Source organism: Nomascus leucogenys, chromosome 23, assembly GCF_006542625.1.
Source record: "Nomascus leucogenys isolate Asia chromosome 23, Asia_NLE_v1, whole genome shotgun sequence".
Classification (NCBI taxonomy): domain Eukaryota; kingdom Metazoa; phylum Chordata; class Mammalia; order Primates; family Hylobatidae; genus Nomascus; species Nomascus leucogenys.
This window is the reverse complement of record NC_044403.1, coordinates 29,072,429-29,092,647: the sequence shown is the minus strand read 5'-3', so window position 1 is coordinate 29,092,647 and position 20,219 is coordinate 29,072,429. Positions and strand designations below refer to the sequence as shown.

Sequence of the window (20,219 nt, the reverse complement as noted above, 5' to 3'; positions counted from 1 at the left end):
TAAAACTCCAGCTCCTTGGCTTTCAAATCTGGAGATTCTGATTCAGTAGGTCTGGTGTGGGCCCTGCATTTTATTTTATTTTTTATTTTATTTTTATTTATTTATTTATTTTTTTGAGACGGACTCTCGCTCTGTCGCCCAGGCTGGAGTGCAGTGGCGCGATCTCGGCTCACTGCAAACTCCGCCTCCTGGGTTCACGCCATTCTCCTGCCTCAGCCTCTCCGAGTAGCTGGGACTACAGGCGCCCGCCACCATGCCCAGCTAATTTTTTTTGTATTTTTAGTAGAGATGGGGTTTCACCGTGGTCTCGATCTCCTGACCTCGTGATCCGCCCGCCTCGGCCTCCCAAAGTGCTGGGATTACAAGCGTGAGCCACCGCGCCCGGCCGAGTCTGTATTTTAAAAACTGTTCCAAGTGATTCTACAACACAGAACCACTGAACCAAAATCCTTATAAGTAAGCCCAGAAAAAACGGACTGATTTGCACATGGCCACACAGCTTGCATGGCAGCAAAGCCAGAGCTCAAACCACATAATGATAACCACTTTTATGTAGCAAGTGCTTTCTGTGTGCCAGGCACTGTCTTGTGCACTTTACATATAATCACATTTAATCCTCATAACAATCGTATGGGATTACCATCATTATCATCATTTCCATTTTAAAGAATCCTTAGAAACCAAGGCTTAGAAAGGTTACATTTGTGCCTAAGATTACACAGCAAATCAGTGGCAGAGCTCAGATTTGAACTCCAAAGCCTAGCCGTGTAACCATTGCACACACTGACTCTCAGGGTTTTGCTTAGCACTAGCAGTGAACTCAAACTCCAGGCAGAGTCCAGAGAGGAAAGAGCAGGTGCACAGCTGCAAGTCTCTTGAGAAAGACACAGAAGGCAATGTGCTTTGGCGTGTATGTTTTATCTGGGGAGAGGGTGGATAGCTATTTCCACATTCTAGAGGGGAGTCTTCTCTGAAACCTGCCCTGTGGCCAACTAAGCAGCTTCCTCCCCCGAAAGTTGGTTGTAATTGGGAGTTTGGCACCAGCCTCGGGTGATTTAATGGGATCTGATGGGCATCTTTTCCTCAAACTGGAATTTCACAAGCACTTATCCTCCAGGATTACTTTCTCTGCCTTCTTTTCACAAGAAAGAAGCTCTTTGTGTGCCTTATAAAAGAATCGGAGTCAAAGGAGCAAAGCTGTCACTGACCGTTCACACCTCCTGCCGCACACACCCACTCTCCTAAACACACACAGGAACATACATTCTCTAAGGTCCTGTTTGTTTGGTGAATGTTTTAAAATAAAATTTAATCCTGTAAGATTTTAGAGAAAAGCATTTCTACTTCAAGGCATTTTGAAACCCGTTGAAAAAACAGATGAATGAGATTCAGGTGCCCGGAAACTAAAGAGTCTGCTAAAGCCGTCCTCTCTGCGCCGTAGGGAGAGAAATCTTGCATTCCTGGTTGCTGTCACGGCTGGGCCACGGCAGGTGAAGGATTTAGGGGACATGCTGGGCTTGAACCCTCGCCCCCCTGTTTCTGTGATGTGTGATCATGGGCCAGATATTATATGTGAGCCAGATGCCAACTTCTCCCAGCCACAGTTTTCTCATCTGCAGCATAGCAGTATACTTATGTGGTTGCTGGGTAGATTAAATGAAGAGTCTGGCCTCGACTGAGTGATCATTCAATGACTGCAATTATTGGCCAGGCATGGTGACTCACGCCTGTTATCCCAGCACTTTGGGAGGCCTAGGTGGGCAGATCACCCGAGGTCAGGAGTTCAAGACCAGCCTGGCCAACATGGCGAAACCCCATCTCTACTAAAAATGCAAAAATTAACCGGGCATGGTGGCGGGTGCCTGTAATCCCAGCTACTCGGGAGGCTGAGGCAGGAAAATCACTTGAGCCCAGGAAGTGGAGGCTACAGTGAGCCCAGATTGGGTCACTGGGTGATGGAGCCAGACTCTGTCTCCAAAAAAAAAAAAAAAAAAAAAGATAGCAATTATTACCATATTAAGGGTGATTCTGGGCCATCAGACTTGAATTAATTTCTCACCTACCCCTAAATCTTTCTCCCTCCCAAACAAAGTATCTTATGAGTAGCCCAAAGAGGACAAGCAGCACAGCTGAGAGGGAGAGGTTTGTGTTCCACTTGGGGGTAGTTTCTAATGGGGTGGATCCTTAGTGAGTGCATCTTGGCATACGAGGAAGGCAGAGATGCTCCTGGACCCGCCCAGGTGAGAAAACTGAGGTTCAGAGAGGTTAGGCCATTTGTACAAAGGCTGACCAGTAAGTGGTGGTGCTGGAATTTAAACTGTAGTTGATTTCACGTTAAAAGCCCATGATTCTCTGTGCTGCATTAAAGATTCAGTGGATGGGGACAGGAAAAGGGAGAGAGATGGGCCTTCCAGGTCTTCTAGATGTGGAGAACAGCTTGAGACAGCATAGGAATAGGAACGTAGAAGACAGATAAGGGAGGTCATAGGAGATGCTGCCGGCTTGGGGAGGGGACAGGAAGGAAGAGTCAGCTAGCCTGGGTTCTATTCTTTGCCCTGCTGCACTCTAGCTGTGGGAGCTTGGAGCAGTTTCCCAGCCTTTCTGAGCTCTAGTTTACCTAACAACAAAGTGGGACTTACCTTTTCCCGAGGTAGCGATGGAAATGGGAGCAAGCATGTGGCACATCACAGGTGTGCCACTTCTGCCTCAGAGGTGAGCAGTTCTGCCTCTATTTTGCTGCATGGGAACTCGCGCCGACACTCAGCCCTCAGGCACGCTGTGCTCCAGGGCTCAGGAGGGTCGGGTGAGCTTCTGGGGGTCCTGTGCCTGCCTTCATGTCTTGCTCTGCTCCCACAGGGTGGGAGAATGTCTATGGCTTTGACATGACCTGCATCCGGGACGTGGCCATGAAGGAGCCTCTAGTGGACATCGTGGATCCAAAGCAAGTGGTGACCAATGCCTGTTTAATAAAGGTCTGGACACTCATCCGGGGTGGACCTGGGTGTGCTGGGAGCCCCGCTGTGCCACCCTGGAGTCCAGGCAATGCTGGCTCCTGCACAGCCCCCACCTGGTGAGGCAAGGCTGCCTTGGCCAGAGCCTGTGGTGCTCCATAAGCACAAGTCAAAAGCTGGCAGTCCGCCTGGACACAGCCACTGAGAGAGTGGCTCCATGGTGGCACGGATGTGGGAGGGCCCCAGCACAGGGGCCCTGGTGGCGTGCAGAAGGGTGGGGGTGCAGGGAGGTGGGGACACCTGGAAGAGGAGAGCATGCTCAGGTTTGGGGAGTTGGTCCATTCAGAGGTAGATGTCTCTCTTAGGAAAGAGATCCAGGACCTCAATATGCTGTGTAACCATCATCACGCTCTCGCCTCCAAGCACACCTTTGCCCCAGCGGCCTGCCAGATAGAGCTTCCAGCTGCCCCTTCCTGAGCATCCCTGTTTGTACATGCTCTAAACCAAGTGTGTCCAACCTGCGTCCTCTGGGCCACATGTAGTCCAGGATGGCTTTGAATGCAACCCAACACAAATTCGTCAACTTAAAACATTATGAGACTTTTTTGTGGGATTTTTTTTTTTAGCTCGTTAGCTATCATTAGTGTTAGTGTATTTTATGTGTGGCCCAAGACAATTCTTCTTCTAATGTGACTCAGGGTAGCCAAAAGATTAGACACCCCTACTCTAAACACCTTTTCCCAAGGCTTCTTTCAGTGCAGATGAAGAAAAGCTGATCAGCATCTTTGCCACACCAATCCCTAGTACATTCTTATCATTAAAAATTCAAACATGTCCAGTTAGATAGAATAAAGGTGAAAGGTGCCCTCCGCCTCCCTCCAGCCCCATCCTTCTCCAGAGGTAACCACTGTTCACAGGCTGGGTTGCCTCTTCCAGTCCTTTTGGTATGCATTTGCATTATATATGCTAATATATTACGTTGAACCATATAAAACTATTGATATTTGACAGTTTTTTTAAAAATAAAGACATCAATTTCATATAATTCAAGCCAAAAAAATTTTTTTTGAGACAGAATCTCACTCTGTCACCCAGACGGGAGTGCAGTGGCACAATCACAGCTCGCTGCAGTCTTGACAAACTGAACAAGTTTCATGTAGCTCAAGCTATTTTTTTTTTTTTTTTTTGAGACAGGGTCTCTCTCTCTCTCTGTCACCCAGGTGGAAGTGCAGTGGTGTGATAATACCTCACTGCAGCCTCACTGAGGTTCAGGTGATCTTCCTGTCTTAGCCTCCTGAGTAGCTGAAACTATGGCTATGTGCCACCAGACATGGCTAATTTTTTTTTTTTTTTTTTTATTAATGGGGTTTGGCCATGTTGCCCAGGCTGGTCTCAAACTCCTGGGCTTAAGTGATCCACCCACCTCAGCTCCCCAAGTGCTGGGATGACAGGCATGTGCCATCACACCCAGCCCAGGTTAATTTTTAAATTTAAAAATCAGCCCACCTGAGTCTCATCTTGCTAACGTGCCGGCCCACTATGCTCCTGCACGCATCATTCTTTTTCTGAAAGTATCGGGGCAGGGTACTGGACTGGAATATTGTAGGGATTGGAGTTCAGGGCCACTGAGGACAGGGGGAGGTTTCTGAAAGACTGATACAACTGCTGCTTTGCCCGTGTAAGAACTGTCCTTTGTCCTGGACACAAGCCTTGCTAGGAAGAACTGCACCCGTTGGGATGGAGTATCACAGTGGCCTTTAGAAAGGACCTCACAGGGCAAATAAACCTAGAATGAACCTCATCAGACCCCATCAGATGCCCCCTCTCTTTAGTAACATCCTGCCTGAGAGGTTTGGCTTTGAGTCTAAGCCTCAGACTTTCCATTCACAGGGTTCTCACTACTTCATTCAGCCTTTCCTGGGTCCAGGCAGGATTAATTGTGAGCAAGTGTGTCCTTTTGTTTCTTTCTACCAGTCCCTCTGTCCCTGAAGCCTCTTCCTCCTTGCCATCCTAAACAAGAACAAGGCAAATATGCCTCCAGCAAGAAGCTCACCCATAGTGCAAGGCACATCTGTAAATGTAGAATGGACAGAAGTCCACTGGTGCAACTGAATTTGCCAAAATGACATGTGGCAGTGATATTTACCATTAGGCATCTGCATGTACTGGATTCAGCTTGGGGATAAAATTCCTTCAATGTTCTTGGACCCCAGCTTGCTCTCTGCCCCTGACCCAGCCCCCACTGTCAGGTGTAGCCACTGCATTTCTGTTTGCACTGCCGGACACGTCAGCCACTGGCCTGGCTCTCTCCACTCCCCGGGCAGGAACTAGCAGGGGCCTTTCACTTGGTTAGACCCGAGCATATCCGGGGCAAAGCAGCCAAGGAGCGGCTGGATGGGTGTGTGTTCCGCACACTTATGAAAACTCCTGGGGCTCTGGTTCTGTCTCAGGACCCGCGACCTATGATGATTTCCTGTCCCACGCTGGTCCCTTTCTTCCTCTGTGTTCCTGAGAAGGATGATGATTGTCTGTGTTTGCTTCTGCTTCCAGGAGAGCCCTTCCACCAGCTCTCTCCTGCTAATGTGCTAAGCAACGTCTTGCCGAGCCTGTTGGGAAAACACTTGCCCTTCTTCACACACTTAATTGCTATTTTCATCGCTATTAACATTGCAGAGTGTGACACTTTATTATAATTAAGGCTCTATTTTGACCAGACTTCTGCTCTGAGACATCCATTTGTAACATTGTTTAGTGGTGGGGATCGCAGCGGCCAGGGGCACTTCTGAGTGATTTATGCTGGTGAAGCCCTCTGCTTCAAGCAGGTCACCTGAGGCCAAGTCAGTGGGTCTCCCTGGGGTCTCAGAGCTGCTGTTTCTGCTGCAGAAAAGAGGAAGCCTCCTAGTCGAGGGGCTGGGCTCTAGGGAGTCAGGGTAACTGGGGCTGATCCGTAGACTTTGGTTGGGGGTTGGGGGACCTGAGCCCAGAGGACCTTTGTGTTTTTGAAGCCTAGCTACAGCTGATCCCATCCTCGCAGATGGCCTGGACCCCCATTCCAAAAGACCACCTGCCTTTATTGTTGCCATTATAATGTGCGGCTTCAATACTTCTGGTCCTAAAGGCTTTTGTTCGATCAGAGGCCTCTATTAAGATGCAAATATCTCAGGGATCTATTGAATGCTGTCAGCTACAAGAGTTGATAGCTGACATTTGGTTGATGGACATCTGACGCAAGATCCTTTAGAGGTGGAATTCCTGCCAGATGGGGTGTGGTGTGTGTGTGTGTGTGTGTGTGTGTGTGTGTGTGTGTGTGTATGCGTGCACGCGGGATACAAGGAGAAAGTAACCACGTCTAGATCGTAAGCCATAAGGAATCATTGAAGATTATGGCTCCAGAGACTGACACAGTTCGGATGAACCTTAGTTATGAAAGAGGGGTCTAGGCAAAGAAGTAAGTCTTCAAGCAGAGAGACCTGTTCTGAGAAGAAGACTGATGAGTCGACACAGATTGCTGTGTATTAGGTGTTGCTGTGCACTGAGGATACACAGGACAATGAGGTGTAACTTCTGCCACTGAAGGGCTCCAGTGTATCAGCCAGGGCAAGGGTGAAGGTGGTGAGGCTGCTGAGATGAGGCAGAAGTGAGATCGGAAGGCCATGCTACACTGGTGACCAAGGGAACCAAGGAAGAAAGATACCAGGGACCTTGGAAAGGGCCTGGAACCTGGCTGACTGGCCCTGAGAAGGTGATGGAAAAGTCAGCGAGGGTAGACACTGTGATGCCATTAACAACAATATGGTGAGAAGGTGATGGAAAAGTCAGTGAGGGTAGACACTGTGACGCCATTAACAACAATAGAGGTAACCAAGGCTTGTCCTAAGAGTTTTTGAGCTGGAGGAACCCTGTGGACAGCATGCGGCCATGTGGCTGGGAGGGATAATGAGCATTATGAAGGCTGACAGATACTCAGTCTAAAATGGTTTCCTAGATTTGAGCAATGGCCCACACTAACAGATGACATGCAATGAAGGAATGAAGGACCCCAAGCCTTGAGGGATGTGGTGGAGGAAGGGGCTTGGCCGACCTAAATGCAGGCTGAGCCAGCAGTGTCCTCTTCGGGAACACAGGCCGCTGTAAGTATGTGCCAATGGAGGGACGTGGAGGACCTGATGTGGTCAGTATAACTCTCAGTTTTGCAAGTGGCAGGACCCACCCAGAGGAGAAAGGCCAGGGTTGATGAGGGGTCAGACATCATGACTTATGAGGAATGAATAAAAAGCCAGAGATAGCTTGTATTGGAGAAGAAAATGTTCAAGGTACCTGTGTGAGTCGGAACAGACATTTGGCTTCTTCTGTGGGTGGAAGTTACAGAGGGACGAGTGTGAACTTTCTTCATTAGTTTTGAAGAAGGACCTAATGACTGGAGATGCCAGGACATGGACTATCTGTCTGGCAAATAGTGAATTCTCCATCCCTAAAGGTGTTCAGCAAGCACTAGGTGGCCACTAAAGAGGACGTTCTTGTCTTGGATCAAAGGCTCAGCTTAAGATGGGCTTTATAATCCTATCAAATTCTGCGTGCTTGACCAAGCGCTCACCATTCAATTAGTTCTTGTTCCCCATCTTTGGGCTCCAGAAACACAGTGTAATTGGCATTTGAATGTGACCTCACCAAGGGCCTCCCACATTCCCCTAAACCTACAATCTCACCTTCTTCCCAATCAACAGTCAGAGAGCTTCAGCTTCCGCAGAGGATATCATGGCTACCCACCCCAGATCCCAGGAGGACTCCGATCTGATTGGTTCCCTTAACCGCTCTTTCTCTGTCCATCCCCGTGGAGTTAGGACTTCTCTTTGAAGGCCCCAGGATAGTTTGCATCTGTGTTTCCTTTATTTATCCTAGAAATACATCGAGACAAAAGCCATCTCATCGCTTTGCTGGCCTTGTTTTCCTACCCTCTGGTCCCTCTCTCCTAATTCCTGCTAATAATTCCATCTTCTGGGCCTCAGGAGGTCCCTGTGGCCTTCCGGCTCTTACAGAGTTTTCAGGACAGAGGTCCTTGCTGCGCAACCTTGAACAATGGGAAGTTCTTCCTTGGGCCTCACTAGAATCTGTCGGGATGCCTGTTGGGCTCTGGTAGGTTTGCCCTGCCTCACGGGGACAGCAAGCAGCCGGCCAGCATTCTTCCATAGAAAAGAACAGCACAGGGCGGACGTCTTTCAATTCCACCTGCTTCCCATGCGAGATTGATTTTCGGCCACTTTCCAGTTGAAATTCTTAGAGTTATTAGTTCCTCATGTTCCATGTTCCCCAGCCAGAACTGAAAATTCTCACTTCTTATTTTCCCCTTTTATTTATTTTTGAAAACAGTCCAGCCTTGTTAAAAATGGCCAACAGAACTTTCCTAAGCTCTGTCTGTGACTTTGTGGGTTCAGGTCCTTACTCCTAATGTCATCCTTGATGCCTCCTATTGCTGGGAACTTGAGTATCAGAAAATTGGGGAAGGAGTAGTCTGGTTCATCCACATCACTGGAGGGCCTGATAAAACACAGATTGCTGTTTTGATCCAGCAGGTCTGCCCCCTCTCAGAATTTGCCCCCAGGTACTGTTGATGCTGATCTTTCAGGGACCACATTTTAAGAGCGCTGGATGGAGCAGTGCCTGGGTGGACCACTCGAGGCTGCTCTGACAGGTGAAGGGATGCATTGTCTAATTAACCCTCCTGTTCTCTCCCTTCCCCATCATCCCCCTGTGGCCCCAAACCCTGGCAGATTTACCTTCCAAATTCTGCTCCCCTCAGGTTTTGGTTCAAATCCATTTGCACCATTGCTTGAGCATACTCCACCCTAGGAAAGATGGAGGAGGTGATTGGGAGGGTGGTGGGGAGCCTGGGAAATCACCCCAAGAATAAAGATATCCCTCAGAGAGCCGACAGACCACAGTCTCTCATAGAACGAGGCTGCTGACCGGGACCCAGACTTGGTGGAGGCGATAAGTTCCCGGCATTCTCTCTTCTCTGGGCTGCAGGAGGTGGACATTTACACAGTGAAGACGGAAGAGCTATCGTTCACATCTGCATTCTGCCTGCAGATACAGCGCAACGACTACGTCCACGCCCTGGTCACCTATTTTAATATTGAATTTACCAAGTGCCACAAGAAAATGGGGTTTTCCACAGGTGAGCTGTTTATTGCTTCCCAGAGCCTCCTCCCTCTCCCATGCTTCCTCAAGTCTTTGTGGGGTGACCAGAGCTGGCCTTGACTTGGGGAGAAGGGACTGGGCATTAGCTGGGTGACACCTATCAACCCTCTCCAGCCATGGAGGAACCGTGCATCCCTTCACTTGTGCTGTCCAAGGGGAAGGTAAATAATGTTGTGGTTGTTACAGCACAAGTTGAGAGTGTGTTGGATGAGGGAGAGGCAGGAGGTAGGGCTCATGGAGGGGCCCGAAGACCTTTCAAACGCGTATTTGTTCAGGTAGCATTTTCTGAGCACATTCTGTGTGGTGCGTATGGATGGAGTTGAATAAGCCTAGTCTGCACTGCCATGCCTCTGTGCAGGACACAGCCTGTCTTGCAGCAGCCTGCACACTGGCACACTGGTCTCTATGTCTCCTTCCCTTCTCCCTTACTTTCACACCAACCCATCCTTCATTAAATCTCTGTTGGTGTTCCCCCAAGATCACCCCACTCCCACTCCCAAATCCCAGCCCCGCTTGCGAGGTGACTCGCTGCCTGCAGTAGATAAGCCTGGCAAATGGGGATCCCATGGCCTGGCCCTGGCCCGCTCTCCAACCTCATTCCTCACTATCCCTCTTGGCCGAGCCCTGTCCCGTCGCTGCTACCCCACAGATGGCCCAGCTATACTGAGCTCCTTGCTGACTTCTAAACTCAATGAGGCCTCTTCATTCTCTGGGCCATGGCTTCTGCACACACCAGCCCTTGCCCATCCAGGTGTGCCCTGGAGGTGGGAGGGGCCTTAGTCAGAGGCTCTTATCATCCCCTCTTCTCCTGTATCAGTCTGCGAGGGCAGCCATAACAAAGTACCCAGGCTTGGGGGCTTAACCACACATGCAGTTCTGGAGGCTGGAAGTCCAAGGGCAAGGTGTCAGCAGGGTGGATTTCTGGTGAGGGATCTCCTCTTGCCTTGTAGTTGGCCGCCTTCTCACTGTGTCCTCATGTGGTCTTTCCTCTGTGCTCATGAGCCCTTGATGGCTCTATGTGTGTCCTAATTGCCTCTTCTAAGGACACCAGTCAGATTGGATGAACTTAATCACCTCTTTTAAAGCCCTTTTCCCAAATACAGTCACATTCTCAGGTACTGGGGATTAGGACTTCAACATGAATTTGGAGGGGGCCACAATTCAGGTGGTAACATCACCCCTGCCCCATCTCTTCACCTGGTTTCCTGTCTTAGCTCAGGGGTTACCTGATCCCCGCCTTCCCTTTGGGTCAATGTTTGATGTCCTCAGGGCTAACCTAACATCTTTTGCATGTGCCTGGCATGGTGATGTTTCAGGTGAGACACATGCACAATAGCAAGAAGAAATCAGGACAAAAGGGTATAAAAAGTCAAAGAAAACATTCTCACCCCCAACCCATCCCACTCCCACTCTTCAGAGGCAAATATTATTATTAATGATTTCTTTTGTATCATTCCACCAAATTTCAGTGGGTGCACAAGCACATGCATATCCATAGATGCCTCTTTTTTGGCTTTTTATTTTGAAATAATTATAGAGTCACAGGAAGTTGTAAAAATAGTACACAGAGTTGTGTGAACCCTTTGCCCAGCTGCCCCATTGATGGTGTGTTATGTAAGCATAGTACAATATCAGAACTACACCTTTTTAAAAAAACTCAGGTTGGATCCTACCCTCCACACTGCCCTTGGCTACCTTTTCTTTATTTAACAACGTTATCTTGGTGATACTCTCATAGCCTCACAGAGATACCTAGCTTCTTTTTTTAAACAACCACACAGGATTCCAACACAGGGCTTGCCATTATTTATTCAGCATTTTCACCCTTTCTTGCAACTGTCAGTCTCCTGCATGAGTAGGGATCATATCTCAGTGATCTCTGCATTCCTGGCTTCTAAAGCATAGTTCTAAACAAATTGCTCTAAGAAGTGTATGATGATATGACCCTGACCTTGAGAATGTGTACCTATTGAGTATTCCTGGGAATTGGGAGCATGTCATCAGGGGGTAAGGAGGTGAGTAATTGTATGTCTAGTAGGGGGAGTGGGGAGGTGAGTTCTACCAGAAATCGAGGACATGATTCTTTACTTCCAGAAGCCATGAAGACAATGATGCTTTTTTTTTTCTCTCAGAGACAAGGTCTCACTCTATCTCCTAGGCTGGAGTGCAGTGGCGTAATCATAGCTCACTGCAGCCTTGACCTCCTGGGCTCAAGTGATCCTCCTGCCTTAGCCACCCAAGTAGCTGGGACTACAGGCACATGCCACCATGCCTGGATAATTTTTCTTTTTTTTTTTTGTAGAGATGGGATCTTGCCTCATTGCCCAGGCTGGTCTCAATGATTCTCTTTTACCTATGGAAAGAGAGGGCAAGAGACAGATTTATCTCTTCACAGAAAGGCTTTTCTCAGAACCAGTGCCTCCTGACTACTAAGATTGGGACTTCTGGTCTCCATCAGCCAGGCAGTGCTGGTGCTTTCCTGCCCTGATCTGGGTCATTATCAGCTGCTGCCCTCCTCACAGGGGCAGTACATGTCTCCCCAGTGGGCAGGAGCAGCCAAGAGGGGGAAGGCGGATTTTACTTTGATCTTGAAGGACTGGGAAGACTGTGCCTAGCAATGGTGAGAATGGGGGTAGTGAGGGAGCTGGGGAGGAGCCTTCTTGGGGACAGTGGCTGTGATTGGAAGTTAGGGATGAAGTCACAGGAGTTGGCTCTACCTATCCATCACTAGGATGATGTCTAACCCAGGGCCTGCCCTGCTGTAGGTGATGAGAAAGTCAGTGGGCAAGGATATTCTGGAAAAAGTTCTAAGTTTCCAAAGCCCAGGATCTATCCCTGCAGCTCTCAGCCAGAGTTTTATTTTCCTTGAGATGATCTATTCATATTTCTAGTCCCCAAAGTCAAGCAGACAGCCTGCTAGACCCTGTCGAGAGGTGGCTCCCTGGCTCTGTGGTGTCAGGGATGACATTCTTCATGGTCCCATGTGGAGGAGCCTGGATTAAGCTCACATCCAGAATCAAGACATCACCTCTGGGCTGCCTGAAAGATGGTGAGGATTTGCCCTGAGTGCTGAAGGCTCTAACCCAGTGGCTTTCCTTCCTAGTCTTTGGTGACACCCCCCACCACAGTCCCACGTGGCTCAAAGACCACGGATCTAAACCCAGCTGTGAGCCTGCTCCTCTGTCTTTTTGCAATTATAGTGTTATGCCTCCTCCCTTTTGCACAGAATTCCATAAACTTAGGTTCTGAAAGACATTTGGAGGTCCTACAGTCTCCAGTTTGTCATGCCTTGGGGAAATGGTTTTCAAAGTGTGGTCCCTGGACGGGTAACATCAGTATCACCTGGGAAATTGTTAGAATTGCAAATTCTCGAGCCTCACCCTGGACCTCCTGAATCAGAAACTCTGGGGGTGGGGGCCAGCCGTCTGTGTCTTAACAAGGCCTCCAGGTGATTGCGATGCATGCTCCAGCTTGAGGACCACTGCCTCTGTGCAAGACTGAATCAGAGGGCTGAGAATTTGACCCATGTTGACTTTCTTCTGGAAAGGCTGTTCCGTCTCCTCACTCAGGCATACCCTCAGGCCTCACCAAGACTCTTTGCTTTCTGGCTGACATAGATCCCTCTTCTTGGCGCATGCCTATATGGGTAGCAATGGGGGTGGGAGAATAATTTGTTGAGTTGCTTTCTCAGCCACCTTCATATGTCAGCGTGGGAGCTCTGTTTCTAGCAGGTAGCAAACTTCTTTCCCGGTTCATGTGGGTTGGCAGTGGGGTATACTCAGACCATCTATACTCTGACAACTGGCCGAGTAACCCTTTCTGTTTTTATGGATCTCAGATGCACAGACTTAATCCTAATTCTTGGCTCATGCCATATGTCATTATTGGACCATTTGTGGTTCACTTTTTTTGCTAATTTATATATTAATTATATATAATTATATATTAATATAATGAATATCCATGAACTCACCATGTAACTCAGCAACTAGAATACAAATAATTACTATTAACTAGAATGTAAGTAGTAACTAGAATAAATTAATAAATACTAACAAAATAAATTAATAAATACTAATAAATTAATTTATTAGTATTACTATTAGAAGGTAAATACATTAGTTAATATTAAAAATAAATTGTTTTTAACTAAAATATAAATATTGACTAGAAAGACATGGTAATAACTGTAATATAATTAAATGTAAATCAATTAATGCATATTTGCATTAATTTGCTTACACTTATTAACTCGAGCTATGTCTTGACTCAATGACTGAAATGCTGCCAACATCTCTGCATCTTCCTGGATGCCCCACCCCATCCCACCTCCCCTATCGCCTCCAGATGAACATTATCCTGAATTTTGTGTTCCTTATTCCCTTGCTATTTATGAAAAGTTTTATCACATGGATGTGTGTGCCTAAACAAGGTATTGTTTGGTCTCAGCTATTTTTGAACTTGATGCAAAATGCAGCCTGCTGTGTATGGTCCCTCTGCATCAACCCCCAGCTGAGTTTTCTGTCTCGGCCCAGCGGTAGTGCGCTCTGCGGGCCACTTAGAAGCACATCCCATACCGCACAGCCTGAAGAATGATCCCTTCTAATGACTCTGACATCTCTGCAGCTCCAGGCAGAAGCTGTCACAAATAGGCACAGACAGTCAGGGTTCCAGGCTGTGGCAGCCAGTGGGCACGGTGCCCCCCCCACCACAACACATCCTCAGTAGGGTGGGGGTAGAAGTGGGAACTGGGGCCCCTGGGGCTGCTGTGTAATCCAGGAGAGCCAGGTAGCGGGTGGAAGGGCAGGAGCCCCAGCAGAAGCAGGCCTGGGTGCAAGCCCTAGTTTTTTCAGGTATCAGCAAGGTAGGCAGATCAGACATTGGAGAGGACTTTGGGCAAGTTTACTTTCTGGGCCTTGGGCTCAGGTAGCCCCTTTCGGCCACTGACATCCTGTGACATTGAATCATTTTCCCACATTAAAGAAGCTTCTTGGTGCATAGTCCTCAATTCTCCAAAAGGCCGATAAATTCTCTAGGGAATATAATTCCAAACTTACAGCTAGAAAAATTATATCCCAGAAAGGATGACCAGCCACTTAGCCATTGGTCAGTGAGATGGGAAGCAGGATTCCATTCCCTTTCCAAAAGCACCAGGAAAACTCTGGTGAGAGGCCAGGCCCTGCCATTTGCACCCTCAGCTCCCTGTGTTCCCAAGCCCCATCCTTGGTCATAGCACCTACTCTGCTTCTCACTATTTGCCTGAATGTCTTCTCACTGAGGCTGTATGATCAGGGGAGGAGGGGACAAAGTGGTGTTCATCCCGTTTGCTGTTCCTCAATTCTAGAGCCATACCCAGCCTGTGGCAGGCATTCTAAGTGGAAGTCTGTGGAATGGTGAATGAAGGCAATGCACTGGGAATGCTGCAGGCAGTACTGGTCATGCTCACTTCAAAATGTAGAAGAAAAGCTGCCTAAACCCTAGAATCAGAGAGACTGTGATGGGGAAGGGATTTGTGGGAGGGAGAAAAGGGGTATGTGGGGCAGGAATGCTAAGAGCAGGGAGGCATCTTCAGAATGGGGAGGGCTGAAAGCCAGTTGTACAATCTGGATGGTCATAGATGGGGTTGGGGCGGGGGAAGGGAAAGCCTTCCTCCCTGACAAGGAGAACTCTAGATGTTGTCCACAGCCCTTTGCTGAATGCCCACCCTTGTGCACGGTGACATTCTGGATGTTTTCCAAGGCATTCTCTACCACTAGAGAGAGGCAGCATACCTTTGCAGGCCAGAGCCATAGTTGATGGATTGATAAAATCATATACCACTCTAATGACCAAAGACTTGCCTGATGCAATGGCTTAGTAAGTCCCTAACATGGGCCTAATATGTTTTAGATAGGGTGGCCATGTAACTCAGCTTTCCATTAAGGACACATTTGCAGGTGAAGGGGAGAGCTATAAATCATTATGCCAGGAAAACAGATGTGAACTGGAACATTCCCGGGCACAGCAGGAGGTTTGATCACCCTTAGTCTATGATCCTTTCCCCTTCTCATCTCATCTCATCCTCACAATACGTCAGGAGATAAATATCATGACCCATATTCTGCAGATGTGGAAAAGGAGCCCCAGGTCACATCACATGTCAGTGGCAAAGTGGAGACTGGACACTGGGCTATTGTCGCCTAATTAAATGTCTTTCCCACTCTACCTTCCCAAAGGAGGTCAGGAGATGCACTGCAATTCAGCCATGGCTGTGTGTCTACATCACCTGCCCCTCCACGCCCCCCAGAATTACTGACTTCAAATCTCTTGGAGTAGAATCAAAACATTGACTTTTACTAAGTTTCTCCTGGGCACTTTGATGGAGAACCAAGATTGGGAAAACTGGTTTAGGCAATTACTCCATGGCTAATGGGCCCATCATGGAAATGAGATGTTTATGGATGTTCTTAGCCCTTTGATGTTGATATCAAGGAAAATAATCATCTTCCTCCAACTCAAAGTCGGCATATTTTGGGGACTACCATCAGAGTCAGACCCGATGGCTGACAAATCTGGGCCAGGAAGTCTCTGGGGGTCTCATAAGGCATCGGATTAGGTGACAGAAGGAGGCTGCTTGAATTCCCTTTGCCTGAAGGTCTTTAGGAACAGGAGAGAGACACCTGTCTGAGCTGGTGTAGGTGGAAGTGGGGGCGAGAGTGCTGTCAGTCATACACTGACAGTCTCCACACATAACCAGGAACTATCTTTTGACAATTTAGAGGTAGCTGGCAGAGACGGTTGTTGGGAGCAGGTGGACTTGGTCTGCAGACAGCAGTATGCCCTGGAGGCCAGAAAGGCTGGATGTGTTCAGGAACCCAGGCAGGGTCTGAAAGGGATAGACTGCACATTCATGATCCTCCTTCCCTTTCCAAATGTGCAGGCTGCACTTTCTCCCCATGACCTTGAGTTTGCATTGATTTCCCAAATGCACACATGCAGGGCTACGTGAGTCTCTCTCCAAACCACTGACATTTGATCAAGCCAGTTCATTGTGAAGGGCAGAGAAAGACAGACTCTTCAGTGCTGTTAAAATTGGCCTTGGGGTTTTGAAAGCTCTTAGAGGTCACCTGGTCTGAGTCAGTGCATGATCAAGCCCCAGGTGGCGCTGTGTGAACACCTGCCAGGGTGGACCTCAGGTGGCTATGATTGTGGGACAGCTCTAATTCTTGGTAAATTAAAAATCTGCCTTCTAATGATTCCTAGTGACTAGCCTTTGTTCTGCCCCCAAAGCTATGATAAGGCCACATATAAGTCTTTCCATGTGACAGCTTTTGAAGTGTTTTGAAGACCCTTATCTTATCCCCAAGTCTTCTCATCTTTATCCTTGGTCCTAAAAAAAAAAAAAAAAAAAAAAAAAAAAAAGGAGGAAATCCTATAGAGGAATGCAACAGCCCAAACCAAGAGGAACTTCCTGTAATAAGATGGGTTCTTCTACAGTCTGTAGATTCCAAAGGCCCCCAGCGTAATTGGACACGTACGAGTACATTGAAGCACCACAGACATTTGCTCTTTGGGTTCTTACCATCATTTATTTATTCAATACTCGTAGATCTACCAAGCACAGAGGCAGGCACCGAGGAAGCAAGGCTGGCCTGGTCCCTGCCCTCATGGAGCTTGCAGTCCATGGAGGATGCAGACAAACAGGGGTGGGCGGAAGGCATTTATCTTGTGTGACAGACACCCCAATAACAGAAGCTCAGGGTGCCTTGGGAGCTCTCAATCCAGGTTTTGCGGGTCAGGCAAGGCTTCCCAGAGGAAGGATGAGGAAGAGAGAGGATGGAAAGGAGGGAGAGGAAGGATTTCAGAGATAGCTGCTGGCAAGGACAGTGGCCTGTGAGGCAGAACCCCTCACATTTAACTGGAGAATGTATCGTGTGCTGAGAGGGGAGGGAAGAGACTCAATGACAGATATGGGGTAGGCGCAAGTACCACTACGGCTTTGGGTCATACAGGATGAATGCGCTGTGGGCCAGATTAGGGCTGTGGAACAAGAACCGTCCCTCATTTCTTTTTGATCCGGTTAGGAAGATACACCTAAAACCCTACAGCAGGCCTGGGCCAAGGTGCTAGGTTTAGTTCCCCATGCACAGAGAAGCAGGCAGGGAAAGCTTTTTTTTGTTTTGTTTTGTTTTTTTGGAGACAGGGTCTCTCTCACTGGTCTGCACCCAGGCTAGAGTGCAGTGGTATAGTCATAGCTCACTGCAACCTTGAACTTCCAGGCTCAATGCATCCTCCTGCCTCAGCCTCCTGAGTAGCTGGGACCACAGATGTGTGCTACCACGCTCACCTAGTTTTCTCATTATGTTGCCCAGGCTGGTCTTGAACTCCTGGGCTCAACCAGTCCTCCTGCCTCAGCTTCCTGAGTAGCTAGGATTACAGCTATGAGCCACTATGTGTGCCCAGCAGGGAAAGCTATTTGTAAGATTGAGGACCAAGTACCTACCATATCAGTGGATCTGGGGAAACTGGTTTAGCTGTGGAGTTTGCATGAATGATGTCATTTAAGGGGAGATAGGAGGGCCTACTCTACAAATCTCTTCCCCACACTGTCTGAAGATCTTCATTCTGTTGAACTAATTAAAAACAGCAGCATGTTCAGATGCATGTACGTCGATGCATTTAGTGGGTAACAGGGCGTTCCTCATCCATCCGTTGCTGTGAACTGGTAGTATCAGGTTGTTTGTCTTCTGATCCCCAGTACTGAGGGGATGGGGATGTGATGGGAGGGGAGGCCACTGGGCCTGAGAGGGAGTTCTGATGGGGCTTGGAGGCAGGCTATAAGGACTATGCACCTGACCCAACAAGAGTACCGGGGTGGGTGGTTTCAGTGAGTCCCAGGGGAAGCCCAGCAGCTTCTATGCAGGGGCCCAGCCTCATCCCTTCGGAGTCATCGTCTCTGACTCTTTCTTCCCACCTCCGCTGTTCTTTCACCCCTCAGCCCCTGACGCTCCCTACACCCACTGGAAGCAGACCGTCTTCTACTTGGAAGATTACCTCACTGTCCGGAGGGGGGAGGAAATCTACGGGACCATATCCATGAAGCCAAATGCCAAAAATGTGGTAAGTGCCGAGGCCCCCTGTGTCACAGAGCGGGGCCAGGGCCATAAGGGAGAAGGGCCCCACGGAGCTGGCTCGCTCAGGACCCAGTTGCCCAGGTTCTTAAGTGTCTCATGAACAATCAGAAACGTACTGAGGGAGGCAGTCAGCAGCCACATGTGGACGTGACTAGGCCTAATTGAGGGACTCAGGCTTGACCCCTCAAAACTCCGCACATAGAGGTTTTCCCTGGGTCCAGGTCTGGACTGCCTTGGCTTTGAAGACAGCTTCCAGCTCTTCCTGTGAGGGGCTTTCAAATAAATGGGTCCTACCTCATGTAGCATGAGCTGGGCCAGGAGATGAGCTCCTGGTGGCTGGGGGATGTTTGGCGTGCATTTCTTCAGCTGGCCTGGTGCGAGGGAGACTGGCTGGCGCTTTCTGGGCAGCCCCAGGTGTGGGCATGTGCGCTAAAAGCGTCTGCAGAGTGCTCTGAAGGTCACCTCACAGAACACTCAACCACCCCAATCAGTTTACTTCCAGGATGAACTCGGAACATTTTTTTATTAGAGCAGGATGGATTTAGGGAGAAGTGGAAGAGATTCCTGTGAGGACAAGGAGGCAGCAGAATGGATTCCTGTGAGCTGTTCAGGGGAACCCCTTAGCCAGAAAGCCTTAAGACACCAGTGCTACCCATCCCTGCGGTGCCAGGAGCAGGCGGTGCCAGAGAGTGGGGCTGTGGCTTCGTACCTAGACGGCTGCCTGACCCTTCACTCTGTCTTTGCCTTGCAGCGAGACCTCGATTTCACAGTAGACTTGGATTTTAAGGGACAGCTGTGTGAAACATCTGTATCTAATGACTACAAAATGCGTTAGCACACATGGGAAGCTGCAGAGAGCAACGAGAAAAGGAACTCTCACCTCGATCTGCCGTGCCGTCCCAAAGAATACCGTTTGCAGGACTACACACTTGAAAACCAGAGTTTTCAACTCTGCCTTGAAGATTGGTGAATTCCCCAGGGCTCCCGTGGGCTCCACTACTGGACAGAAGGTCTCTAGCTCCTCCGCTCTGCCTTGGGAGCCTTTCACGAAGGCTTTGTGTTGCCAACAAAGAGCGACCTCGCGTGCTGTGGCTGGGCCCCGAGGGTGGAAACGTATTCGCGTCTCCCCGTCTCCTCCTTAACTGTGACTCTCCAGGTCTTCTGAGTTTTGCATGCTGCGGGTGTCTAGGACAGATTGCTTCCACTAGAACCTGGAGACATAGCATCTTTGATAGCATAAGCCAGATTATCTGTGTGTGCGGTGGTGTGTGTGTGCGTGCATGTGTGAATGTGAGCAGCATAGCTGATATTTACCCACAAATACCTGTATATGCATGCATATACAACCAAGTGGGTAGACCTAGGTGTTCACCCAGAGGGGTGTGTGCGTGTGTGCGTGCGCGTGTGCCTAGAATATATATTACTCTCAGAGGAGATTCTGTTGCTTTTGAATAGGAATTTGTTTTGTGATTAGTTCGCCCCTTCCCCACCCCTTACCAGATGTTAAGCAGCTATGAAACATTCTCTGTACTAGTTCTGGTCTCCTTTTGACTGGACTGTGGCTCTGAACCTTGAGCATAGTACCACGGACTCCGTGGGCGCTCAATAAACACACATGAGAACAAAGCGGTGGGATGGCTGGTTCCTGGTGCTGTGAAGTGGGAGGGCTGGGGGGAAGCCAGAGGCCACCATGGAGTAGAGACTCAAGGGCAGCAGCACCTATGTGGGTTCAGGTTTGCTCCCCAGCAGGGAGGTCAGGGCTGGTCTAAGAGCATCTCCCCCATATACTCTGAGGGGTCCTGCCTTAGAGGGTAAGAAGGTCGTGGAGCTGGGGTGAGGGACAGGAGCTAACCAAGAGTGTGCCAGAATGGAAGGCCATGCATAGCCTGGAGACCGTTTAGGATAATGTCCAGCCTTGGTCCGGGCATGGTAACAGTGGAATCTGTGAAGGATGGAA

The 20,219-nt window shown here is 48.9% G+C and overlaps 1 protein-coding gene across 2 annotated transcripts in view; it reads left to right on the top strand.

The window, feature by feature from the left end:
- The window catches only part of PRMT8 (protein arginine methyltransferase 8), a 102,813-nt gene extending 82,925 nt beyond the window's left edge, over positions 1-19,888 (top strand). For both annotated transcript variants that reach the window (XM_030804637.1, XM_030804638.1), the window contains 4 exons: positions 2,857-2,972; positions 8,976-9,126; positions 18,127-18,248; positions 19,014-19,888. In XM_030804637.1, coding sequence (XP_030660497.1) covers positions 2,857-2,972; positions 8,976-9,126; positions 18,127-18,248; positions 19,014-19,097 — 473 coding nt within the window. In that variant the 3' untranslated portion in view covers positions 19,098-19,888. The remainder of the gene's footprint in view (positions 1-2,856; positions 2,973-8,975; positions 9,127-18,126; positions 18,249-19,013) is intronic.
- Positions 19,889-20,219: the final 331 nt, after the last annotated feature.